Here is a 27,011-nt window from a genome sequence, read left to right as displayed (position 1 = left end):
TAAATGCTTGGAGTTGGCAGAAAACGCTTATACTAGTGAAAAGTGATTACGCTGGAGGTTTCACCTTCCCCCAGAAAATCAAAATTTTCTAGCTAGACAATGTGTGTATTCATTTCATTAACTCAGAACAGCAAGAGAAATTTAATAAAAATATATCTTACTAAATGTAGACAAGTAGCTTAGTAATTAATACTTGTATATTGTGTTTTCTATTTGTTATCCACCTCTCTAGCGTCACATATTGTTCAGTTAGCTATTCCATTCAAGTGTGATGTACCTTTATCTGTAGTTTACCAGCACATGTACATTCTAAGCAGTTTAAGTGTGAGTATTTGCTAGCATTGAGCTCATCACTGCTATTTTAACCAGTCACATTAATTTGCTTACACATTAAAAGTTCATTTGGAGAACTCTCTTCACAGTCTCCGTGTATTCATCATCAGGGACAGGTTTCTTCTGGCTGCCAGGCTCCAGAAATTTCTTAACTGTGGGGATGTCGCTTATTCTTGCTTTAAAAGCCTAAAAACAGGAAACATCACAAGAATATTTAAAGGCCAGAAAGTGAGAGAAAAAAATTACATCAATTTGTGTTAAAGCAGAGGACCTGACTGAAGAGGGCAGTGTTTGGTTGCCATTTAACCCTAAGAATGCCAACGTTTAAGGTAGACAAGGTGGGTGAGGTAGAATCTTTTACTGGACCAACTTCTGTTGGTGAGAAATAGGGTGACCAGACAGCAAATGTGAAAAATCGGGACAGGGGGTGGGGGGTAATAGGAGCCTATATAAGAAAAAGACCCCAAAATCGGGACTGTCCCTATAAAATCGGGACATCTGGTCACCCTAGTGAGAAACAAGCTTTCGAGTCACACTGAGTTCTTCTTCAGGCCTGGAAAAGGTATGTAGTTCTCAGCAGCCAGTTCAGGATTCCCAACACATTGATGTGTGTCTCTTATGCTTGTCACCTTGTGCGGCTCTATGGTTCGCCAACTGAGAAACCTAGAGGCCCCTCTAGGAAGGCTTTTCACAAAAGCCATCTGTGACATTCCCCTCTGGTGTTATCTGGACTGGTGATCTGCTAGGTCACCCCGATCCTTGACTCTGGGAGCCAGCCTTACCCTGCTCTGCTGTGAGAACCCCCACTCCTGGGCTGTTCACACACAGCCTCTGGCATGTAAACTGCTCCTTGATTGTGCAACTGAATGACACTAGCCAATATCTCCGGTCCCAGACACAACCCTAGGAACCTTCATCTTGCAGTATCCAGTTGTACCCACTGGACATTGCAAGCTTATTCGTCAATTTAACGAAGAAATTGATATATCCCAAGGGGAGTCTCTGACACACTTCAAACCAAACACACTGCTTCAGGTAGAATAAACAAACAGGTTTATTAAATACAAAGATAAAATTTAAGTGATTATAAGTCAAAGCATAACAAGTCAGATTTGGTCAAATGAAATAAAAGCAAAACGCATTCTAAGCTGATCTTAACACTTTTGATGCCCTTACAAACTTAGATGCTTCTCACTCTTCAGCCTGGCTCTCCCCTTTGATCAGCACTTCAGTCACTTGGTGTGGTGTCTGTAGATGTAGGTGGGAGAGAGAGAGAGAGAGAGAGAGCGCACATGGCAAATGTCTCTCCCTTTTATCATGTCCTTTCTTCCCTCTTGGTTTTGCCCCCTCCCCCCCCCAACCCTTCAGAGTCAGGTGAACATTATCTCATTGCAGTTCCAAACTGACCAAAGGAAGGGGGGTGACTCACTCAAGAGTCTAACAGATTCTTTTGTTGCTGCCTAGGCAAGCATCCTTTGTTCCTGTAGGGCTGGTCTGGTCTGGTCCCAGACATGCCCTGATGAGGTGTGAACTGCCTCTCAGCTCTTGGACTGTTTTTGCCTGGGCTTATTTTTAAGCCATGAGGATACATTTTCAGCCTCATAACTACATACGTAAAATTATAACCTTACTATAACAACCATGCTCAGTGTGTGATGAGCCTTCCGAAGACACCCAACATGACAAACTTTGCATTGGATACCACGCAATCATGTTATAAAGATGAACATGGGGGTATAGGGTGATCCCCCAAGGTATAGAGCATCACACTCTCCCAGGAAAGGGTATTCTTACCTTGAAATGTATAAAGAATTTGCATTTGCATTATGAACCTGCAATTCTGCATTGTTCAGGCAAGTGAGGGAAATGCTGTCCAGAAGACAGCACCAAATATCTTGTGGCTTACTGTAAATGCATGGCCTCATCTCAGGTGCCCCTTGTGATAGCCCTCTCAGGTCCCCAACTCCATTCAAGCTTGTCCTCTAGTCCATCAACAGTTTATTGACAAAACATAGTGCAAATAGTCCATAATAGAATCCCCAGAACACAGTCAATATAACCCAGTTCTTGTTCTGACCATACCCCAGTGTCTTCCATCACAGGTAGGCTCATCGGTCCTCATCCATCCCTCTGCCAGGACCACCAACCCAGCCCTTCCTTCTGGGGTGCAACCCCACTCTTCCCAGTGGAGGCTCCCACAGCCTTTCGGTTGGGAGCATCCATCACTCTCCCTGGCCTTCTCACTGTTCCTCAGGATCCAGTTCTCCATCTCCAGGAGATGTCAGTGGGTAAGCCCCTCTGCTGCTCCCACTTCTTTCGGCCCTGTCTCTCTGGCTTGCGGACACCAGCCAGAAAATGCCTCTTTCTGCTCTCCTGACTTCAACTGTCTCCCAGGAACCACCTTCTGTTTCTAGCAGCTCTCACCTCCTGCCCTTTTCCTGTCTCAGTCTGCTCACAGTCTCTTTCTTACTAGGCCTCTTACATCCCGAGGTGCTCTCCCAGCCTGCTAACTGACCAAATGGGACCACCTGGACTGGAAAAGCACAGCTGGACCAGTAAATTAAGGTAAGTGTAACAGGGTAGCTGAACCCAGTTTAAAGAACCGACAATAATCTTACTGTAAGTGAACAATGGAGGCCAATAGAAGTGGTAACAAAAGTAACAGAAGGTGCCCATCTTTGTCCCCATTTCTGGGAGAATAAATAAAATTAAGAAGTGTACAAATGATAAACGGGAAAATGAGAAGGGTTGTCACCTTGCTATGTTCAAATTGCAGGGGCTGTCTGTACCTTAAGGTACATGAGTGAAGTTGTATGGAGACTGATGTTTTAGGATCCAGAGTTCCCTAGGGCTTGTCTACATAGGCCACTTTAGGGAACTCTCCCTCCATCATTTTAGCACCAGTCCAGCTCCAGCAGGGAGAGCTAGAATAGACCAGCTGCTAGTGTTTTTAATACCCTGTTGTCAACACCTGCTCTGAATATCTACACCACATACTCTCACCATTGTTAGTATGGTGGAGCTCAACTGGTGCTAGTGCAACAAAGGAAGGGCTCCCAAAAATTGAGAGTGTCAATGCAGTTCTACGGAAGTGCTTGACCTCAGTCTTGGAGACACGTCCTGCATTGGTGCTGTGACTCAAAATAGGTTAACGTTAGTACTCTCCTGTATGTGGTTCCTCTAATTGTTTATTTAAATTGTGCTCCTATATTCATCTCTGTCCCTTAGACCAAGTCATTAGGGTAATTTAACATGTTTCTTCTTATTTTATCCTAACTATGCAATTTAAGCTTTTAGTCATCAGAGACTAGAGAACAGCACAAAAGGGACACTTAGCCTAGCAACCAGCCTTCCCTGTTTCCTGCCCAATTCCATCACATTATTCTCACTAGTGGTAAAGGGATCACAGGGGATATCTCCTGTCCTGTATCGACACACAGTGAAGGGAAAGCATCAGTTATCTGTAATTTTAATACCACCTCATACAAGTCACATCTTGTGATCTGGAGCTATCGTCTACTGAATAGCCCCAGAGAACTGAAAGGAGAATGAAAAGCCATTGTACAGAATATGAAACAAATCATATATTCCTATAACAGGGGTATCACTTTCTATTGGATCTATGAGGAGGTTTTCCAGAGGGAAGCAGTGGGGACTGGAAAGAAAAGGGATCAGATAAAGGATTCACAGAATGACAAAGTTAAGAGAAACACTGTTCATGTTTGTGCAGTGTTTTGAAAAAAATCATCGTGCTACATGTGCAAAGGTTTATTTTTCAAATGGCCTTGAGACATTTCTGTCAAGTGTTTGTTTTACTTGTTAGTGTAGTTACCTGTAATAGAGGGAACTCCGAGAGAACACTGGACTTCTTCTCTTCTACCATTAAAATGGCTTCAAGCAGATGAACATCCGCCCAGCTGAACTGATTGCCAACAAGAATATCCTGTCCGTGGTCTCTTAAAATTTGCAAGATACATGCAAAGAAATGCCACAGTGTGGACACAGGGAACTCTAATCAGTACCTTTTAAAGTGCTTGAGCCAAAGCCTCACTATCTAGACCAACCACTTCCAATGAAGCTGCTGGGCCTCTTTGCTGCTATCTTTCTCTACCTTACAAGAGGAACACCACTAGCTAGGCCATGGGAGAAGTCAGTTCAATTCCTGCTCTGCCATGAACTTCCCGTGGACCCTGGGCAAGGTACATAGGAAGGGACTTAGTTCCCATGAAGGGACTTAGATGTTGCAATGTTGAATGCCACATATAAGGTTTAGGTGGCTAGGAGAGAGAGGGGGAAAAAATTACAGGAGTAACAAATGTAATTCACAGTGCCTGAGTTAGGCATGCAGGCTCCTATACAGTGCCTGGGGAGAGAGAGGTGCACTACAATGCGACCCACAAAAATCTGCTAGGCAGGGAGCTGCCTAAGCTAACCAATAGGAGATGATGAAGAGAAGAGTATGTCCTAAGCCTTGTCCTTCTCACAGAGCTAGGAACCTAAGTGAGGGCTGCAGGGAGGCACCTAGCTCTGCTTGCAATCCACAAACTGGGGAAGATGGGGGTTCAGCCACTTAATTTGCATGCAGGGCCCAAAACAAAACTGGAAGAAGAGAGGAGGTGCTTTCTTTAACCTTTCGCCTAGCGCAGGAGTTCTCAAACTTCATTTCACTGCGACCCCCTTCCGACAACAAAAGTTACTTCACAGCCCCAGGAGGGGGGACCAAAGCCTCAGCCTGCCCAAGCCCCACTATCCTGGGTCGGGGGGCCAAAGCCCAAGCCCCACTGCTCCAGGTAGGGGGACCAAAGTCGAAACTCAAGGGCTTCAGCCCCAGGCAGGGGGTCTGCAACCTGAGTCTTGCCACCCAGGGCTGAAGCCCTCGGGCTTTGGCTTCGGCCCCAGACCCCAGCAAGTGTAAGCCAGTCCTGGCAATCCCATTCAAAGGGGGTCGTGACCCATTTTTGGGGTCCCGACCCACAGATTGAGAACTGCTGGCCTACTGGTTTGGATACTCACCCAGAATGTGGGAGACTCCTGGTTTCAAGTTCCCGCTCCTGATGCAGATAAGAGATTTGACTATGGATCTGCCACCTCTGGGGAGTGCCCTAACCACTAGGCTATAGAACAGTCTGACATGGGACTCCCTCGTTCTGTCCTACTCAGGTTGTTCCACATTAAATAACTGAAGTAAATATTAACTGGGCCAGGGAAAGTTAGAATGTCTCTATAGCCAAGCAAGGGTTTTGTGGATCATAGTGGTGCCTAAAACTGGGACACAGGCATCTAAGCATCTTTATGGATTGTACCCTTAGCCTTTCTGTACCTGAGTTCCCAATGTGTAATATAGGAACAAATAGTGCTCCCTTATCTTCACAACATGCCTGTGAGGTAACTGCAATGAAGAGTGTGAGGTGCTCAGATACTACAGTGGTCAGGGACATTAAGTACCTTAGATAGGGAGATACTAATATGCAGCTGCTTTGTGAAGTAGGTATGTTAATATTTTGTAAGTCAGCCAGTTTTGGGTCACAGTTAAATATTTTTAAGTCTCCAGGACTGGCTAATAGTTGCTGTTTAACATCCTCCCTAGTTAATGATGGAATAGAAAGTATTTCATCACTGTAAGATATTAATACATCATTCTGCTTCTTTACCCAAATAAAATAGAAATATCTGATTACTTCTGCCGGTTCTACATCATGATTGACAATTACCAACCTTATTTCATATCAGACCTATACCCCTGCTAAGATTTAGTTTGTTTTACTATATTTGAAGAATTCGGTCTTCAAACCTCTACTGGCCATAGATTTCTTTATTTGTCTGTTTTTTAAGCTTCCCTTATCAACTGTCAATTCCTTAACTGCCAATCTCTGCTCATTGCTATCAACCTCCCCATTTTTCTATTTGTTTTATATATGGAAATTTATTATTTCACTCATTTAATGTTTTAACCAGGTTTTTGAAGAACAAACCAACCTGAAGAAGCCTTCTTTCATGATTTTGGGCAGGAAGCATCTAATAGAGCATTTTTAGTCAACTTCCAACTAAACCTCTTCCCTGATATAACGCGACCCGATATAACACGAATTCGGATATAACGCGGTAAAGCAATGCTCCGGGGGGGCGGGGCTGCGCACTCCGGTGGATCAAAGCAAGTTCTATATAACGCGGTTTCACCTATAACGCGGTAAGATTTTTTGGCTCCCGAGGACAGCGTTATATCGGGGTAGAGGTGTATTCACATTTTTATGTTTTACGTTTTTCCTCGCACTCAAGTTTGCTCATGATTGTTTTCAGCTTTGGGAAGTTGGTGCTTACTGGATGGGACTATATTGTGTTTCCACATAAGTTAAGTTGTGATCAGTTGCACTTAGACACCATCAGTTTTTAGTTGAATGATTAATTTAGCTATCGGTCAGAATGAAATATTTTATAGAATTATCTCCAGTAGATTATAACTTATTGTCATGAAGTATTGCAATCTATAATTTTTAGAAATTCTAAGGATGTTTTAATAGTGGCAGCATGTCCTCCAGCCTGAAATTCCTCACTATAACACAATTGTTCTTTCTAAACATTATAGGCAGATGTGTAAGGTACTGCTCATCCTGTTCCTTCATCTGATTTTGGGTCTAGCAGACCCCTACTAGTATCTTGTCTTGTGATTTACTAGTTACAACATTGATCAAAAAGCAAGTCCTGTTCTTCTGCCTCCTGTTATGCCCACTCTACAATCCTGCATTGCATCATTAAGAACTCTCAAGAGTAACATGAGTGAGCAAACGCATTTTGCCACACACCTTTTCATAGACTGGGAAGTATCTGTTTGTGGCCTTTTGGATTATTACAGCATGCTGCTTCTCCTTATTCTCAGCTGATAAGAAAGGGCACACTATAATTAACCCCATTAGGTCAGTTGTTCCTTCCACATACATGTCAATCCTAAAGAGAAATAGAGATTGTCAGTTAAAGTGCACTTTTATTTAGGCTAAAGAGGCATCACTAGTCAGCTTTGCTTTGCTGTAGTACAAGTATAATTATTTTCCTGCAGGAAAAGCTGCTTCTCCAGTTTAAGAAGGGAATTTGGTGTTCATAAAGAGACTGTTGGATTCATGCTATGGCCCTGACACTGCTGCTCCTCTTGCCCCCATCGCATGAGCTCATCTTAGGGATCTTAGTAATAGTAGGCTTTTTTAAACAACACTACATTGATGCCAATCAAAGTTTTGCCGCTGACCTCAACTGGAGTTAGAGCAATTTCTTAGTTTGTAGTAGACTGCAGTACCTAGCCAGATTTGATTTAGTGTAGCAATTTTCAGATATCCCCCTTTATTCAGTTTTCTGGATCAGAGATATCTGGACATTGTCTCAAAAACATAATACCAAAAGGATTTAACAATTAAAGATGACCTGGTGAGGTGGCCTCCTTGGATCCATTCAGCCTGTCTCATTAGAAATTAGAGGCTCATCACACAAGACTATGACTCAGTTATGCTAACTCTAATCCCACCCTCTATTCTAAAGAGACAGTCTCTTGAAAAGCTCTCTCAAAAGGACCCAATTCATTAATTAGGAGACACTTTTAGACACCAGTGCAAACTTTAGCCTCTGTCAGCTTCACAACTGGAGTCCTATTTAGCTTAAAAAATTAGGACTATCTAGAGCAGATTACTCTGGAACAATCACTGGTAGCTCATTTACACCTTCCCCACATATATTCTAAGGCACTTCAAAAAGTTTCAGCCACATGCAATAAGTAATAAGGTTGGCTACCATACAAGTGTGAATCAAGTCATCTGGAAGTAGGCTTAAAATGTAAAGACTGCAGCTCAAGTTAAATCTAGAGGTAATTATCAAGGAGGTATTCTGCTAGAAGAAAGAATCTAGGTGCCGACTTTCCCTCTTTCCCGTGGGTGCTCGGCCCCACTCCACCCCTTCCATGAGGCCCCATCCCTGCCCTGCCCCCATTCCAACCCCTTTCCCAAAGTCCCCACCCCAACTCCACTCCCTCCCTGCCCCTATTCCAACTCCTTCCCCAAATCTCTGCCCTGGTCCCACCTCTTCCCCTGAGCGTGCCACGTTCCAGCTCCTCCCAATCCCTCTCGGAGCGTGCTAATGCCGCCAAACAGCTGTTTGGCCGCAGCTGGGCAGGAAGTGCTGGGAGGTAGGCAGAGGAGCAGGGACACGGCACGCTCAGGAGAGGAGGAGGTGGGGTGGGGGGGGTGAGGGGAGCTTGGCTGCTGGTGGGTGCATAGCACCCACAAATTTTTCCCTGTGGATGCTCCAGCCCCGGAGCACCCACCGGAGTTGGCGCCTATCCAGAGTTCCAAGACCCCAGAGAAGCAGGTCACAATTAGACTGGTAGATACACAGGAAGTAATTCGACTGGATGTAATTTCAAATTAACCCAAACATCTCCCAGTAGAGATTAAACACCCTTCCCCCCAGCTACTGAAGGAATACTTGAAAATGTACTCTTTATAATGCTGCTATGTAATGTGATGCTACTTGAAGGCAACATCACACTATGAGAAGTCGGATTTTGCAGCAACAGGAATAAAATTGAAGTTCTGGTCACCAAACCATTTTTCTTTGTAAGAGACTTGGATTTTAACCCCATCACCTGATAAACCCCTGCCAACTTCTGTGGTGGCTGCCTAGCCAGACTGATTAAAATCAGAGCATAGCAACTTACTGGCTCAGATCTCAGTTAAATATAAATCATTAGAATACGATGAATTAGTGGGCCAGAATCTGATCTCAGTTACACCAGTGTAACTCCACTGACGCACCGACAACGGTTTGCTAGATAAGCTCTAGTTGTTAATCAGTTGGTTACTACAAGAGACTGAGTAAGAATAGTGCTGCTACAGTACATTGCTCTCTCCTTCAGGTCCTTTCCATAGAGGTTGTATTTTGCTGCTATGTAGCTGAGAATTGCTCTGGTCTGCACCATCTTCATCCTGTCAATTTCCACCAAGGGCACTTGTTGAAAGAGCAGATATCCATCTTTGGAAAGGAAAAAGGAAACAGTCACATAGTCCCACCCCAATCTTTTATATTGCCCTGGAACTGGGGTCCAATAACACTCTTATATGTTTCCAGTTGCCTTCAGAAGAACTGCTACTTTGGTAATGAAATTGATGTGAACAGTCAATGGGAGTCAGTAACAAAATTGTAACAGTGGAGGCACTCAAAAGAAAATCATTAATTGCTGGAAGGACCCCAGCTATTTTCAGAGATGAAGGAAATAAAGAGTTACTTTGGTTCAGCAAACCTGGTTTTAAAAATAATAAGTTCTCCCTCAGCATGCCAAGGCTTGATTGTACACCTCAGCATTTAAGTTGGCACTGCAATACCGGGGAGGATAGCTACCTTAAAAGCATCAACAAGACTGAAGTATTTAATGCTATAGTGACACCCCAAATGCCAACATTTAAAGTGACCTACATAAGGAATTTTTTCCAGCAGAATGGGAGCAGAGGTGGAAACAGAGGAGAAGCCGTTAATACTATTCTACACAGGGGCCTTCGAACAACCCAAGGATTGTGTTTAGATACTATGCATGTGTCTTGTATTATGCTTTATCACATTAGGATTAAATGACCAAACTAGATAAATTGCTCAAAATTCTGACTTAGCTTTTGTATTAAACACAAGATTTCCCAGGAAATAAGATGTTACCCTGAAGCACAGAAACTTAAAACTTTCTAGCACATGCAATGTAGGTTTGGCTGGCACCGCATATGCTGCTGTAAGCTTTTGCAGGGAGTTAAAAAACTCAGACAAATTATATAAAAGTGTTCACGGGAAGGGAACAAATCTCAAAATACCAATTTACTCCATGGAACTGCTTTTCTCATTAATAGGAAAAGCTCATCAATTCTGACATTATACAGTTCTAGAGAGAGTTAGGCAAATATCCAAGAGACTCCTGTCATCATGGTATTAAGGGATGCAAATAGTTATCATCAGTTCTGGTATGAGGAGAACTGCATGGTTTGTGAGCCAAGAACAAACAAAAGTCACTATATCCAGTTTCAACATTAAGTGCATACTAAAAATAACAGGGCCTGATTTGCCACATGGTAGCATTTCACACAGGTTTGAATGACTATACAAGGTGCAAGAGTGTAAAATCAGAGTCACAATTTTGGTTTCACCCCTCGTGTGATTTTTGCTGACAGAAAGGATTAATGTCCATTACAAAGGCACTGGCTGACATGGAGAGGGACAGAACACTGACCCTCTGCCGGGTTAGCCTTTAGAACTCAGATACGTCTATTAATCCTTAGTAAGTCACTGTGACTGTCTGAAGGGCATGCTTGTCAGTGCAGGGCAACCTTCCCATCTGCTGATGTCAGTACTCCATTTCACCTCGCTAGTATGTGTATGGGAGGGATGGAATTGACTGGTCCCAAACTACCAAATCTGCCCTTAGCCCACCTTTTCCTAGACGAAGAAAAACTTGGTCAAATATTTCAGATTTCATCTGGACTCACCTTGTAAGAGCTTCTCATATTGTTCCCTTGTTTCCAAAAATTCTTCTTCAAACTGAAAAAAAGAAAAAAGCGCCACCCAGGATATGAACAGAGTTTTTTCAGAGTTCTAGTACCAAGAGCATGGTTACTATAAGGGAGGGAGAGCAGAGAGGCAAATGTTATAGAAGTTAAGAGAGAGCTTGGATAAGCACAAGAAGTTGGGGGAGGTCTAGGTTGGATATTAGGAAAAACTATTTCACTAGGAGGATGGTGAAACACTGGATTACCTAGGGAGGTGGTGGACTCTCCATCCTTAAGAGGCTTTTAAGGCCCGGCTTGACAAAGCCCTGGCTGGTATGATTTAGTTGGGGTTGGTCCTGCTTTGAGCAGGGGGTTGGACTAGATGACCTCCTGAGGTCTCTTCCAACTCTAATCTTCTATGAAGTTAGAAATCTGACATCACACTAGAAATGACTATGGCTAATGTCAGTTTCCTTCCATTTCACTAATTCACTTGCCTGTCTTTCCCCCTCTGCTCAGAAGATGTGCATACCATCCAGCAGATCCTGATCAGTTTGCTCAATATTCCCTGCTCAGCCTCATACATATCAGAGAAGACAAAATGCTTTGGGATGCAGTTAATTCTCTGCCAGAGAACTAATCAGTCAGCTGAAGCTGCAAACCTTGAGTAGGAGTCTCACTGGTCAAAACTGAACACCATGGAAGTGGAAAGACCAGTCCAAAAGATAAAGAAGACAAAGCAGACAGGTGGCAATCCTGCCTGCCCCAGATTGTGCATGTTACCACCATAACTGATGAGCTGGATATTAAACATTGCACTGACAACTACTGTAGCAAATATTCAGAATCAAACTTATTCTTTAGCATAGTTTAAAGTGGCTTTGCCAAAACATAGTCACACCCCTTTATCTACCCAGACTAACGCAAGATCTAGTGCAGGTACTAAGAACTACTGTTTTGCTCATACACAGTTAATTCCACTTTATTTTTTGTTTACCCCACATAGCTTTAAGTTTGACCTTTGAGGCAGGTACTGTATATACACAGGTTCAAGATACCAAAACAAACCTCAACCCCAGCAGCTGCTAACAACCAGCGAATCGATTCCGTTTTGCCTCTCCCATTAAAGTAGTAAAGTTTGGGTTTTCCAGCCATGACTTCAAATCTTCAGTCACCTGACAAATACATGGAAATGAAGAGTTACTACAAGGATCTCCTGTAAGTTATTTTTAGAGAAATGGTTTGCAGGATGCCTGTCTGGGATGATGAAATGTTTTCTCTAGAACTAATTCAGCATCTCTTCAAGTAGTTTTTTCTAAGTTGAGCTGTTTTTATCAATGTATAGCATTTAATTGCATCTGAGTATTTCTTTTCACTCCAGGAACTTAACAAAAAGCCAAGAATGAGCAATACAAGCACTGATTTCCTAGAGCTGGAAGCTGCAGCAATGGCTCTAATATGTATCCATTTTAGGATTTTATACTCCTGCCCATCACTGTAGTTTGAGTGCTTGCCACATAAAAATCAATTGCAATAGCAAAGTTCCTAGCAGATTTCATGGAGTCTCTGGCACTTCTCCCTTTTGGTGAAAAGGAACCAAAACCAACAACTCTGCTTGGTATAGGGGTTTTGTGGCAAAAGCCATGGGGAGGAGGAGAGGAAGAAGAGGGTCAGTGCTGAATGTCACTCTTATAGTGGTCTATTCTCAGTGCACCGTGTGTACTATAACTAATGTGCAGCGTCCCCTCCACACATTACATATAAACATTATAGTCATCCTACATCAAATACCTCCACAGTGAATTTCGTAGAATGGGTTTCTCCACACCAAACAATCTTTGTAGGTGTGAAGGGACACATACTTTAGAAGTGCTACACAATGCAGAACCAGAATATTAGATCCCCGTAATAATATTTGCAGTAAAATCTCATATCCAGAGATTTTTATGACTGGCAAAAAAAGCATTCCTTGGAATGCACGGACAAAAAGCCTAGTTTGGAAGGCAGTGAGAAAAGGAAACTAAAGAATAAGTTAAAAATTGTCAACAAAAGCAGTAACTCCCACTGCTAGTTCAAATAAACCAAACACCATAAAAATATTAGTGCTTGAGTAATCCATGCCAAACTGTTGATTGTGTTACAAACGGCCCTTCCCCCAAAGCAATTCAGTCTAGTTCAAGAGAGACCACGTGGTTTTTTCCAATTTATTGAAAACGACAACAGGATCTAAATATATGATCCTAGGCAACATTTACAGCAAGTAAGTAAAATCTCACTCCCTGCTGGGTGGTCCAGTGCGACGTACTGGTTGCGGTCAGATGAATTGATTTCTCTAGCTAGAGCAGGGGTAGGCAACCTATGGCACGCGTGCCGAAGGCGGCACACAAGCTGATTTTCAGTGGCACTCACACTGCCGGGGTCCTAGCCACCGGTCCAGGGGGTCTCTGCATTTTAATTTAATTTTAAATGAAGCTTCTTAAACTTTTTAAAAAACCTTATTTACTTTACATACAACAATAGTTTAGTTACATATTATAGACTTATAGAAAGAGACCTTCTAAAAACGTTAAAATGTATTACAGGCACGCAAAACCTTAAATTAGAGTGAATAAATGAAGACTCGGCACATCACTTCTGAAAGGTTGCCGAACCCTGAGCTAGAGTGTCACCACTGCACCACACAGAGAAGCTCTTAACACACTCATATATACTCTAGCCCAGTGGTTTTCAACCTTTTTTTCTGGGGACCCAGTTGAAGAAAATTGTTGATGCCCGTAACCCAACGGAGCTGGGGATGAGGGGTTTGGAGTGTAGGAGGGGCTCAGGGCTGGGGCAGAGGGTTGGGTGCAGGGGTGAGGGCTGCAGGGAAGGGCTGGAAATGAAGGGTTCAGGGTGTGGGAGGGGGCTCTGGGCTGGGGTGCAGGAGGGGCTCCAGGTTTGGGGCAGGGGGTTGGGGTGCGGGAGGGGGTCAGGGCTCTGGGCGGGGGGGTTGGGGCAGGGGGTTTGGGGTGCAGGTAGGGGTTCAATGTTTCAGGGGTGTTCAGGGCTGGGGCAGGGGATTGGGGCGCAGACTTACCTCTGGTGGCTCCCAGTCAGCGGCACAGCCAGGGTGCACCGGGGACCGTGCTGTGCCCCGGAAGCAGCCAGCAGTGGGTTTGGCTCCTAGGTGGAGGTGCGCAAGCGGCTCCGCGTATAATAATAATAATAATATATGGAGATATACCTATCTCATAGAACTGGAAGGGACCCCAAAAGATCATTGAGTCCAGCCCCCTGCCTTCACTAGCAGGACCAAGTACTGATTTTGCTCCAGATCCCTAAGTGGCCCCCTCAAGGATTGAACTCACAACCCTTGGTGTGGCAGGCCAATGCTCAAACCACTGAGCTATCCTTCCCCCCTCTTGTCTGCAGGCACTGCCCCCACAAGATCCGGGCCAATTGGGAGTGCGGAGCCGGTGCTCGGGCAGTGTGGAGACCCATGGTCCCCGCTGCTGGCCGCTTCCAGGGCACAGTGCGGTGTTGGAACAGGTAGGCACTAGCCTGCTTTAGCTGGGCAGCACCACCAACGGGACTTTTAACATCCTGGTCAGCAGTGCTGACCAGAGCAAAGCGACTCAGCGCTTTACATGCCGTGACCCGGTAGTGGGTCGCAACCTATGGGTTGAAAAACCACTGCTCTAGGCTACGTATGCACCCTGTGACAGGTACATACACAGCATGTCCAGATATGCCCCAACCATGGATCCCCCTATTGCTGGAAAATGTGAAATACATTAAAAAGATGACCATTAAAAATAAGAAAGAATAAAGATGCCTCACCCCAGGGACACAGGAGCATCTCAGCATGCAGCCTGTATGGGAGCTCTCCAGACCCCTAACTAGTGGGAATCAAATGAAGAAATAAATGATCACTAATCAAATTCTTAAAAAAAAAAAAATCAGTTGGGAAAATAGGTTTAATGCGCTAGATGCTTCTAAGCTAATAACCACTAAAAATCATATCTGAATCAAAGAGGAGGCAAGATGGTAATCTGAAATATGGGATTCCGTTAGTTATGTACCAGAACTGCACGGTAGCTGAAGATGAATGCTGTACACCATTAGAAAAATGAAAGCCTGGGAATCCATTTTCTAATGCTCTAGAACAGGGGTGGGAAAACTTTTTGGCCTGAGGGCCACTTCTAGGAATAGAAATTGTATGGTGGGCCATGAATGCTCACAAAATTGGGGTTGGGGTGCGGGAGGGGGTACGGGCTCCGGGGTGGGGCCAGAAATGAGGAGTTCAGGGTGCGGGAGGGGGCTCCGGGCTGGGGGTGTGGGCCCTGGGTTGGGGCTGGGAATGTGAGGTTTGGGGTGCAGGAGGGTGCTCCAGGCTGGGATCAAGGGGTTTGGAGGGCGGGAGCGAGATCAGGACTGGGGCAGGGGGTTGGGGCACCAGGGGAGGTTCAGGGGTGCAGGCCCCAGGTGGTGCTTACCTCAAGCGGCTCCTGGAAGCAGCAGCATGTCCCTTCTGCTGCTCCTAGACGAAGGCGCGGCCAGGCAGCTCTGCACACGGCCCTGTCCGCAGGCACCACCCCTGCACCTTCCATTGGCCGCAGTTCCTGGCCAATGGGAGCTATGGGGGTGGTGCTTGGGGTGGGGGCACATGCAGAGTGGAGTCCCCTGGCTGCCCCTACGCGTTGGAGCCGGAGGGGGACATGCCACTGCTTCTGGGAGCCGCACGGAGGATCTCGAGGGCCGGATTAAAACGGTTGGCGGGCTGGATGTGGCCCGCCACTCGTAGTTTGCCCACCCCTGCTCTAGAACATCCCTTTCTAGCCCTGGTGAGTCAGGATTTACTGGAACTTTAATGATTTCTTAGATCGGCAGTCTGTCACACTGGTTAAGACTTAATATAGGAGATGGATTTCTGACTGGTGTAAGTTTGGGTCCATGAATAGTGTCTCGTTTCTCTCTCTGAATAGCTCTTATAGCAGCAAGTAACCATTCAAACTTTTCAAATTGCTGAGCTAAACTGTGCTGCCAGGAGAATTATGTGCTGAATAGACTAGAGTTTGGCTCTCAGTAGGAGCTGAATTCCATTCTGCAGCCGTAAGCCAAGAGAGTGTAGAGTTCCAACTCCAGCAGTAAGTCAGCTAAGTAACTGCTCTCACCAACGGAAATTGGGCCAGCAAAGGATATTACCTGACTCTCCATTACCCTGGGACCAACATGACTACATCAACTGTGCATATAACTGCATAATGGGAGGTCTCTGCTGGTGTGGAAAATGCTTCCGTCTGTACGGAGGTTTCTGAACCACAGGTGCAGTGATCTGGGAAAGTGTATGCTGGCATGTGAATAATAGACTACAGTTTTCAATGTTGCAGTGTCCCTCTTGAATAGGGAAAAAGTGGCCTGTGAACGGCCTTGAAGGTAGCTGTAGTATTGCACAAGACAACTGCTTATTAGTTAATGGACATAAAAACAAAAGCCAAATGCCAGACTCCTGCTAGTTACTGATGACCCAGGAATAAAAATGACTGAAGCTAGCCAGCCGCAACAAAGAGTCAGGGGCCTGCTCCTATTCTCTTAGTCAGTGGAAACAAACATTGCCCGATAATATTTGCAACCCTAATATTGCAGCTTTGTTTCAGTACATGAGAACCTGTGATTATTCTACTGCCTAAGCTGAGCAAAATGCAAAAGTAAGAGTCTTCACCATTTATGCTGTTTCTGTGTGTTTTAATGGTCTATGGCAGTGATATTCAGACCTCAGTGGTTCAGGGGCCAAATTAGTGATCAGCATTACCCAAAAGAGCCACAGTAGTGTGAATTCATTGTATCATTTGCTATAGTACTATTCATATATAAACAGTATAACGGGAAATATTTAGTCACTATTCTCATAGCAAATAATGTAATTGGTTAATAAGACAGTAAAGCATTCTGATTTAATTATTAACTAATCAGTGTTTAGATATGTGCTGCAAAGAGCTGTAGGAGACGCATTAAATAGCCACTTGCGGTTTGTCAGCCACAGTCTGAGTATCACTGGTTTATGGTGTGGGTTGTAATACAGATAAAGACAGTTAAAAAAAATTTTTTTAAAGTTGGTTAAGGGGTTACACAAATTTGTTTTTCCTAAAGTGAACTATGAGACTTATGCCCAAATGCAGAGCAATTATTAATCTTTATAAAAAAGATTTTAACTTTAACATGCCCAGGTCTACAAAGCTCTGCAGTAGAGAGTACAAACCTTTTCAAAGTGATGGATGCTAGCTTCTTAAAACACAAACAGCCTCACAGTTTGATCCAAGGCCCACTGAAGTCAGTGAAAGAGTCATATTGACTTCAATAGACTTTGGATCAGGTGCCTAGCACTCACATAACAATAATGGGTACAAGATGGGCATCAAAGCACATCTGCTGTGTAAAGCTAAGTTATAGGCCTTATTTAGATTAGGGGGGAAAAAGGTACCTTTTCCCCAGCTGTTAACCTGATTGAAAGCTCTACTTACCACCAACACAGACACGGTATAACCCAGGGGTCGGGCAACCTTCAGCACGCGGCCCATCGTAATTTGCTGGCGGGCCACGAGACATTTTGTTTACGTTGACCATCTGCAGGCATGGCTCCCCGCAGATCCCAGTGGCTGCGGTTCGCCATTTCCGGCAAATGGGAACTGCAGGAAGCAGCGGCCAGTACATGCCCACGGAACCATTGGCCAGGACCTGAAGCCACAGGGATTTGGGATTTTGTTTGTGTGGGAGAAAGAAAAAGGACATGTGTGTTTGTGAGGGAGAGTGAACAGCAGATGCTAGGACTACTCAGAGAAAGGGGTGGGGGAGATAGTGTACATATAAATGAATAAAGCTTAGAGTCAACATTCTGTCCTCCGAGCCTGGAGTCACATAGCAGATCTTGATCCTGCTTCTGCTCTTCCTAATGCCACAAGGAAGAAAGCACATAGGACAGGGGTGGGCAAACTACGGCCCGGGGGCCACATCTGGCCCTTCAGACATTTTAATCTGGCCCTTGAGCTCCAGCCGGGGAGCAGGGTCTGGGGCTTGACCTGCTCCACATGTGCTGTGGGTCCGCACGGCTCCCAGAAGCAGCAGTATGTCCCCCCTCTGGCTTCTACGCGTAGGGGTAGCCAGGAGGCTCTGCACATTGCCCCTGCCCCAAGCGCTGCCTTCACAGCTCCCATTGGCCCGGAACCACAGCCAATGGGAGCTGCAGGGGCGGCACCTGTGGACGGGGCAGCACGCAGAGCCGCCTGGCCGCACCTCCGTGTAGGTGCCGGAGGGGGGACATGCCGCTGCTTCCGGGAGCTGCTTGAGGTAAGCACCACCTGGAGCCAGCGCCCCTGACCCTCTCCTGCGCCCCAACCCCCAGCTCTGATCCCCCTACTGCCCTCAGAACCCCTCGGTCCAAGACCGGAGCACCTTCCTGCACCCCCAGCTGAAGCCCCCCCATCCCACACCTCAACCCCCTGCCCCAGCCCAGAGCCCCTTCCTGCACCCTGAACTCCTCATTTCTGGCCCCACTCCAGAGCTCACACCCCCAGCTGGAGCCCTCACCCCCTCCAGCACCCCAACCCCCAATTTCATGAGCATTGATGGCCTGCCATACAATTTCCATACCCAGATGTGGCCCTCGGGCCAAAAAGTTTGCCCACCCCTGACATAGGGAGTACCAAGTATCAGACACTAACACCATACAACCAGAGGGAAGCCTACAACAAAAGGAAAACATTTCCAAGTAGCATTTCAGCATCATTCTTTGTAAGTAGGATGCACCTCTGACCTTCCACTCCTACCTGCTATTTTTCTGATTTTATTCTTTCCCTTTGTGATGCTGTATAATTGAATATGGCTATTATATCATTGATATTACCACCATTGTTATACAATTGCAACAAATCTTGTACAAAGTATGTCGTAAGGTGTCAATGGAAAAGTAATGATTTGCTAAGTATGATTATCCTGTTTATATGCACGTGTCATCTTTGTATCTAAAGTTATGAACATTGGCCACAGACTTGTATCATATACATGTGTTGTTTTACTGGGTAACACCCAACAGATAAGATTTCCTTCAAGGCCAGGTGGCTGTATGTTAATGGCCCATTAAGGGCACTTCACTCTAACAATGGGCCATAGAGGAAACTCATCCCACCCAGTAAGCCTTCCTGTGGATGCCTCAGTAAGAATGAGCAATGCAATGGTTGCACCTGTAAGTCAAAGCACATAAGGACATGTGATATGCTCATGTGACCCTGGAGTCCATCTTGGGCCAGTAACTATCCACAAACAAAGGCTGTGAGCTTTGAGACAGTAAATTTTCAGGCACCCGGTGTAGGCCAAAAGCCTAATGGGAAGAAATTGTCTCAAGTAAAATTGTACTCCATTTTGCTTATTTTGCCTTATATTCCATTTTACTAGCTTTGAATTAGTACAATAAACACGGCGTGTTGCCTTATCCCCTTTTAAGAGATTCCGTGTGCTTCTTATAAGCATAAAAATGGCAAAGGATATAAAAGACCCCTGAGATACCTCCATTTTGTCTCTTTCCTGCCCTGATTCTCAGGACTGTGGATTTTCATCAAAAAGGAGCATTTTGAACTATGGACTTTGGACCTTCCAATCTTTTGGAAGTTACCAGAGAGACTTTATAATCCTGAAGTCTATTCCATCACTGCTACAAACCTGATATAAGGACTTTGCAATTATTTGTATGAATATGATCTAATAACCATTATTAATTAATTCTTTTATTTTATTATTAAACATTAAGTTATTAAAGGATTGGTATCAGTGTTATTGGATAATATTGGGGTTATATATTGACCTGGCTAAGTGGCTGATCTCTTGAGATTAGAAGGACCCCTTTTGATTAAATTAGGTTTCAGTAACCACTCATTGGTGAGCTAAGAGCTGGAATGCCTAAGGAAATTGCTTTTTTGTCTTCTTGTTAACAGGGGTGCTTGAACAATTTGTATAGTGTGGGTGCTGAGAGCCACTGAACCAAAATGTAAACCCTGTACATAATGGAAACTACTCCTAGTTCCAGCACCTATGCCTGTTAACCAGTGTGGTGAGACAGAAGTTCACTTTTGTTACTGGTATAATCTAATGATAGAATAATCACCAGTTTAGGGTGAGTCTGCCCTATTTCTCAGCAGTTTGTCCTGAATTTGGCACTCTCAGCTGTGACCCACTGAGGCACAGTGACACCCCTCCAGGAATGCAGTTCTCAGATGGATGGAAACAGCACATCCCAAGGAGGCTGCTACAGACGGTTAGTTGGGTTTAAATAAGGAATCCCAGCTGTACATAAGATTGCCAGCTGTTAGGGCAGGTGGTCCCTATGCACATATGGCCAGCAGCAGGGCCATTGGGTGCTGAGCAGAGCTCTATCCTGCAGTCTGTTCCCCTCCAGGTTGCTCTCTAGCTCAGGACACCACACAGGCAGTTTCCCTTGTACGGGAGCCCAGCTCCAAAAAAGACAGAGGAGTGTCACATATAAATAGGGTGACCAGACAGCAAGTGTGAAAAATCAGGATGGGGGTGGGGGGTAATAGGCGCCTATATAAGAAAAAGACCCAAAAATCAGGACTGTCCCTATAAAATCGGGACATCTGGTCACCCTACATATAAAATTGGCAACATTTTTCCCGGTCAGTGTTATATGGGGATTTACAGAGCCAGAAGTAACAGCTGTTGGACTTTCCCTGAAATATGTAAAGTCGGAGAGGTTCTCGGAGGTGGGGTGGGGGTCACACTAGGGTTGCTCTGTGCCCCTCCACCCCCAGTTGTCTCATAAAACAAGGATCAAACTACATTTTACAGAACCCCAAAATAGTTCATCCAGCCTTAAAGCTACAGGCGGAGACTGATTTGCTTTTATATGGAGAAAGGTACATTATAACACCCCCCCCCCCCAAACTGCATTTAAACACCCCCTCTCCCCGACAAGGACAGTTGCATTAATCCAACCCCTACTCAAACGAAAAGGATTTGCCACACAGTCCTAACAGCGTGCATACCACGGCCCCTGCACCAGCTGCACAAAAGCAATCGACCTGCACCTAACGAAAGGATCATGCACCGCGCCCCATTCCCCCCAAATGCTGCAGCAAGCTGAAATGGCCCAGAATCAAGCCCAGCCCCACACAAGCTACAGGGGGTTACACATAAGAGCAGGACTAGCCCAGCCCCCCCGGGGGGAGGGGCGCAAAACCTTTCCCCTGCGGCGCGCGCCCGGAACTACAGCTACCAGCCCCCAGCCTGGGTCCCACGCACTAACCCCGCCCGCCTCACGGTTTGCAACACCAGTGGGCGGGGGCAAGCGGGGAGAACCACCAGTAGAGAGGCTGGTAATTTGCAAATGCTGCAAAGGCTTTTGGGAGAGAAATATAGTGCAAACATTTGGGGCTGTCTTTGGATAGGATCGCTTTTCACCACTCCTTGTGTCTGTTACACACTAAAGTGCACTAACTGTACTTAATTGATCCCATAAGCACCAACTAGTTATTCACCCTAACTGTAAAGCTGCCGTATAGACCAAGCTTTATATACTGAGCTAGCCCCAGTTTGCTTTGGATGTGAGGGCGATCTGGCTGCGACATCTGTCACCCCATTGATCGCCAGGGTTGATTCGGCTGATCTGGCTGGCTAGGCGGGTGTCCCCTTCCTCCCTCACCGCTCCATGTGCGTCCCTCCCGAAGCTGCGCGCTCGGTCGAAGAGGACGACCTCCCAGATAGAGGAGTACCGTTCTTCGGTCAAGGGTTTACGGTAGCTGCGCTCCCCTGCTAGAACCTCCAAACAAGCTCAAGGTCCATTTGTAGGAGAACGTAGGGTAGTCAAGCTTCCAAGACTCCAGACACATCCAAGTGAGGCGCTGCATGTGGCAGTCTGCCTTTCTTTTTCTTCTATTCCTAAACCAGAAAAATTTAATGTTATATTTCAGCACAGTTAATGGTTAATGAAATTTGATCAGGACTGGCTTTTAGTTGTATTACGGTGCTGATGCGACAAGAAAAAAGGCAGATCATTTCTATAGTAATTTTACACATGGGGAGCTGAGGCAGAAATTGTGATTTGCCCCAAATCACACAAAAAGCACAAGGTACCGCAGTAACAGAAATACAAATGAAATAATACAGCATAGAGAAATAGTGAAAGTCTGCGGACATGTAGGTTACCTTCATTTGCCTTGTAGTTCTATAGATGGCTGTTTAAAATGCATATGAAGATAGGGGTTGTTAAAAGTACATGGGCAACTTTACGGGTCATGTCCTGGCTTGAGTGTTTAATCACGACACCTTAACATTCTGCTGATGTATTTTTTCCCCAGATGGAACAGTAATAATCTCTATTAGTAAAATATTTCTAGGATGTTTTATTTCACCATACTGCAAAACAAGATTTTGCATTATTAAAAATATTTTGCCTTAGGCAATTTTAGATGTAAACATTTAAAAAAAAAGGGGGGGGGGGGGAAGACAGGGAAGCCAAATAGCTCTAGGTGTCCTAAAAAGTAACCAAATTTGCAGTAACAATGACCACCAGCAGCATTGAATACTCAACATTAACATTGGGCCGATGAGCAACTCAAAACCAGAAAAGCCCTTTTTCCTCTCTCCCAGGAACAAGCCTTTCAATCTTCCTCACAATCTCTCTCAACTACATGGCTTTGGCACCATACCTAGAAGGAAATTAGATTCCAGCTGTGAACCAAAGGGTGGAATGAGGTGGGAAGTAAGTTCCGGCAACCTGTGGCTCTTAGAGTATACCCCATCAACAATCTCCTTTGCTTTTAAAAGAAGGCAGATCCAATTGGAGCATCTCCACTGACCACAGCTGTGGCAGCATATCACAGATGATCTCATATAGGCAGGTCTTGGGCCATTTAGAGCTTTATAAATCATGATGAACATCTTAGAAACTATCTAGGCAGGAGCACTGGTACCATATACTGCTAATGGTATACCTCGTTTAATAAGGATTCTGTACCAGCTTCAGTCTTTGAATGGTTTTAAGGCCAAGTCTCATGCCACATGCTCAAAGAGGCCATGGGGTGGGAGAGCAAGCCTACCCCACACACAAGCCACAGCAGTGGCTCCTGAGCCCAGCTCCATACTTTGGGCATTGCTGCTGGGTGGTTGGGATTGCAGAGCCACTGAGGTTTGGCCCAGCCATCAATCTCTAACTCTCCAACACCTGTCACCTCTTGGCTTTAATGTAGAGGATTCCCGTGTTTAACTGTAAGGGACAGAAGCTTACAAAATGTCACATATTTGGATGAAGATCATAACCCAGAACTTGCAGGCAAGAAGATCTTTGGTAGAAGCAAAATTTTTAATGCAAAATTCAAAAGGGATTAGTTAATTATTTAAAAATATAATTAACAATCCCTAGATATTAGCATCTGAATGAAAAACATAACACTTAAGTCAACATCTCTTCAAGAGTAACTTTATTCTGGGCAGGAGGCTCTTTACACAGAAGGAATTAAACAGTTTAAACATCCCCCCCCCCCAATCTTCTGGGTTTTCATTTCTTTCAATAAATATTTTTCTCCCCATTTTATAGTATGTACTTCCACTAAAGCATTTTTAATGAATTTGTAAACAGTGTGGGGAGGGTTTCAGTACTAATTTCATTTTATTTATCTGCACATAACTTAAGAAAATCAAGATAATACAGATTAATATGCCACCCAAGGTCTGACTCCTTCATATTAAGGTCATATTATTACACATGAGTATGAGAAACTGTAAATTGTAAAGTAATTCTAAAAATCAAAATCATATACTTAGCATAAAAATGCTGCAGAACCTGCTAAGAGATAGGTAATATTTTGCATGTGATATGTTTTCTTACAAATATATTGCTTTTGGTCAGGTTTTCAATGTAATATACAGCCTCTACTTTTTTCCATCTAAATGGCACAAATCAGAGAAAACATTAAAAAACAAACAAAACAAAACAAAACAAAAAGATATAGCCCAACCTGCAGTCCTTATTCAAGAAAAAAAAAACACCTCTCATTCAGCTCAGTGTGAGTTTGCCTGAGTAAAGATTACAGGATTGTGCCCACGATACACTTGCTACTGAGTGAATCTATAAATTGTATCTGTTTAATTTAAAACTACAGTAGACAATTTTTGAATGTGAGCTGTTTAGGTTTGACAAATAAAGGCCCCACATTTGCAAAGGGGTTTGAATGCAGATCCTTATTCCTGCACCGAGTAACCTTATGACCCTTCTTGTGGATCCCTTTGCAGGACTAGCCATGATTCTGAACCTTTTACTCAAATTACTTGCTTGCCTGAGTAAGGGTTGCAGGATTGGGCTCTAAGTACTCTATTCTGACAATGACAGGAACTACAACCATTAGTGAGAATTAGGGGCATATGGTCACAGCAGAATAGACTATTTACAAACAGCTAGCTAGATATTTGTATAGGTCCAAACATCTCTCTCGTTAGTGTCAGTTCATTCATTATAAATAAATTAAAAATCTCTAAATATAAATGCAGATTTTGATTTCCAGAGAGGAAACAGTCAGTTCTTATTCTATATGGTTTTAAGAAATGTAAATACACAATTTTGTCCTTTTCCACTTGGCAAACACTTCTCCTCCCACCCCACCCCTTCTCCCAAGTACATGTATCTAGTGCTGCATAATTCAAAATGGCTCCGTTTTACTTCCTTGTGTGTATACCAACATCACAGCTCTGTTAGCAAGTATCTATAGGTTTGAAATGAGTGTGTGTTAGTTAACTGGTAAAGCCTGGGTGGTGAAGGTTAGAGAGCCATGATGCGGGTTCTGTGAAGGTCCTACGTACATATTAATTTTTAAATAATGCAGACCATTTTGCTCCCTCATTGCATCGTGTGGAGAGCAGCATATGCTGCCCACGTGGTCACAGTGCACAGAACAAAGGCACTGGCCATTATCCATTATGCTCTCTCCTACAGCTGAGTCAGCAGCTGCGCTCTCGCTCTACACATGAGTAAATCATATTTGATGCTCTGATGATTTCAGAAGGGGACCAGCAGAGAAATTGCTCTAGGGCACACTCTCCACCCAAAATGAAGTGGTTTTTGTAGGGAAGTCCAGCAGAAATTAGTCCACAGAATTACCTTCCAATCCAGCTTCTGCCCTTTGGAAGAGGAGGCAGTGTGCAGGTAGATTGGGGAAGCCCAAGAGCAATCTAGCCCCTAGGCTAGCTCAAGGGAAGAGGGTCTTGGAAAGAATGCAAAGAAAGAGGTACTCTGCATGGATATGCTGGGGTTGGGCCCAGGCCTGCCAGTGGATTATCAGGCTCCATATGAATGCGAGGCCATTCCTAAGCCCTTATCCCAGAGAGATCAGGGAGGGTTTTCTGTGTGGTGAAATACAGAGATTATTTTTTTTTCCTTTTTGCACATTTTTGCTAGAAAGGGGAGGTGGCCTTTTCCAGTGCACTTTGATAAGCTAAGCATTTAGAATGGAGAGAACAATCCCCACTCAGTTTTGTATCTGTGCTATTTGGCTGCTTTCCTTGGTCAGTAACCCTTGTAACTTCTCTACCATGTTACTTTTTCCTTCCTCCACAGGTCAAATCCTGGTCTCAATGAAATCAATTGAGATTTTGCCATGGACATCACTGGGACCAGAATTTGATCCTAAATGCTTACTATAACAAAATAACCAATAAGACCTCCTTTATGGAAACTGATCTATATTTTACAATATGGGAAGGTGAGCTAAATCAGCACTGTAACTGTTGATTGAAGTTTACTTGTTTATGGAAACTGCATCTGGATACATTAAGGGAATCAGGCTGGAAAACAAAGCAATAGAAATTAAATCAGCTGCATATATAGTTTCTTAAACTTCGCTGCTGGTGCATCACTAATACGATGTTACTCTGCCTGTGAACCAGCTTTGTCATATTCAATATTGCCTCAAATATTTCTCCAGCTCCTACAAAAACAGGGCCTGACTTTGCTTCGTGGAAGTCTTTTGGAATGTTATAATTGACTAATAGGAGCAGTCCCCTATGCAGCATGTTTTATTTTCACTCTGAAAGACAACAGTTAAGTCTGAAGTGGCACTTCAGGACAGATGAGCAAAACCCACAGAATACTTATTGAATGGAGATAGCATTAAAAACAGGCAGAATGTAGTCAAACTAGCAGTCTGATCCTGCTGGTCTCATTCAGGCCAAACTCACAGTGTGGTTAGCGGGGATTTGGCCTTGGGATTGCAGGATCAGCCCCAGAACTGAAAAACCGACAGGCAGCACAAATAGTGTGAAGACAAATTTACAAACACCAGCCAAAGCTAAAAAACACCCTTCAATAAGCCTGTGATTGATTTAGGGCCCAATCCACCTGCCATTGACCTCAAGGAGAGCAAGTTCAGGTCCTTAGTCTTTCAGACCAAAGCAGGTGAAAGACTGACAATCACATCCAGCTGGTGCAGCATGGCACTAAAATAAGGCTGGGTTATTCAGTATGATTGACCGCCTTGCCTCATACGTCCCATTCAGAGCGTAACGATCACAAAACAATATTTGGTGAATGCCTCTTTCTCACAATTACATCTCCTTTGCAATACTGCCTCATCAGTCTGCTACGTTTTATTTACTTGTATAAAATATTTGGACCTGACAAAGGAAATATTAAATTTTTATCAAGTTCATTACAAAGTTTATCGTATAAAATGCCAAAAACATCAAGCCATATATACAAAATGTATTGGTTTTAAGAAAATAATTGGACCCTATCATATAACAAAACAATTTTATACAAAAAGGTATAAGACTGCATTCAAATCAATACAAATAAAACTAAAGAAGTCTTGAAATGTCTTGCTCAAAGAAGATAGGGTTTCTTTAAAATCACAGGCTTACAAAGTCATGGCAAATGGTCTAGCATTGGTCACCATTTCATGCTTCAACAGAAAGTGCTTTCTGCAAGTCACCGGTGAGCTCCGTACTTTGAAGACCAGTCAGTGCGTCCATGGATTGGCTGAATTGGCGGTGGACGCGGCATTAATGCTGGTGTGCTTTTTGAAGGTGTATTAAATGATGGCCGCCCAATATGAGGTCTGACAGACTTCAGAGAGGCGTAATCTACAAACGAGAAGAAGAAAAGCCATTAGATAAAGTTTCAGTGACTGTGTGACAGGGTGC

At 44.2% G+C, this 27,011-nt stretch overlaps 2 protein-coding genes across 7 annotated transcripts in view; both read right to left on the bottom strand.

Annotated features, from left to right (window-relative positions):
* Positions 1-390: 390 nt before the first annotated feature.
* On the bottom strand, positions 391-11,998 carry LOC112123792 (glutathione S-transferase 3-like). The gene is made up of 7 exons (XM_024222405.2): positions 11,904-11,998; positions 10,836-10,887; positions 9,210-9,342; positions 7,132-7,275; positions 5,181-5,186; positions 4,166-4,289; positions 391-519 (listed from the first exon to the last, which is right to left on the bottom strand). The coding sequence occupies exons 1-7, from the start codon at positions 11,988-11,990 to the stop codon at positions 391-393; spliced, it is 675 nt and encodes a 224-aa protein (XP_024078173.1). The 5' UTR covers positions 11,991-11,998.
* Positions 11,999-25,110: 13,112 nt separating this feature from the next.
* ICK (intestinal cell kinase) overlaps positions 25,111-27,011 on the bottom strand; it is a 44,739-nt gene continuing 42,838 nt past the window's right edge. For all 6 annotated transcript variants that reach the window (XM_024221440.1, XM_024221870.1, XM_024221806.1 and 3 more), the window contains one exon: positions 25,111-26,951. In XM_024221440.1, coding sequence (XP_024077208.1) covers positions 26,797-26,951 — 155 coding nt within the window. In that variant the 3' untranslated portion in view covers positions 25,111-26,796. The remainder of the gene's footprint in view (positions 26,952-27,011) is intronic.

Source organism: Terrapene carolina, unplaced genomic scaffold (assembly GCF_002925995.2).
Source record: "Terrapene carolina triunguis isolate 2854851 unplaced genomic scaffold, T_m_triunguis-2.0 Scaffold42, whole genome shotgun sequence".
Lineage (NCBI taxonomy): Eukaryota > Metazoa > Chordata > Testudines > Emydidae > Terrapene > Terrapene triunguis.
Note: the sequence above shows the minus strand (reverse complement) of the source record. Positions and strands in the feature narration are given on the sequence as shown.

Bases quoted from the DNA above. Each gene is read 5' to 3' on its own strand.
- LOC112123792 (XM_024222405.2), bottom strand. From the start codon at position 11,990: ATGGCTGGAAAACCCAAACTTTACTACTTTAATGGGAGAGGCAAAACG. The intron at 10,888-11,903 runs GTTTGTTTTGGT...TCTTTTTTTCAG, and splicing joins TAGCAGCTGCTGGGGTTGAG to TTTGAAGAAGAATTTTTGGA. The intron at 9,343-10,835 runs GTGAGTCCAGAT...TCCTTTCCAAAG, and splicing joins ATATGAGAAGCTCTTACAAG to ATGGATATCTGCTCTTTCAA.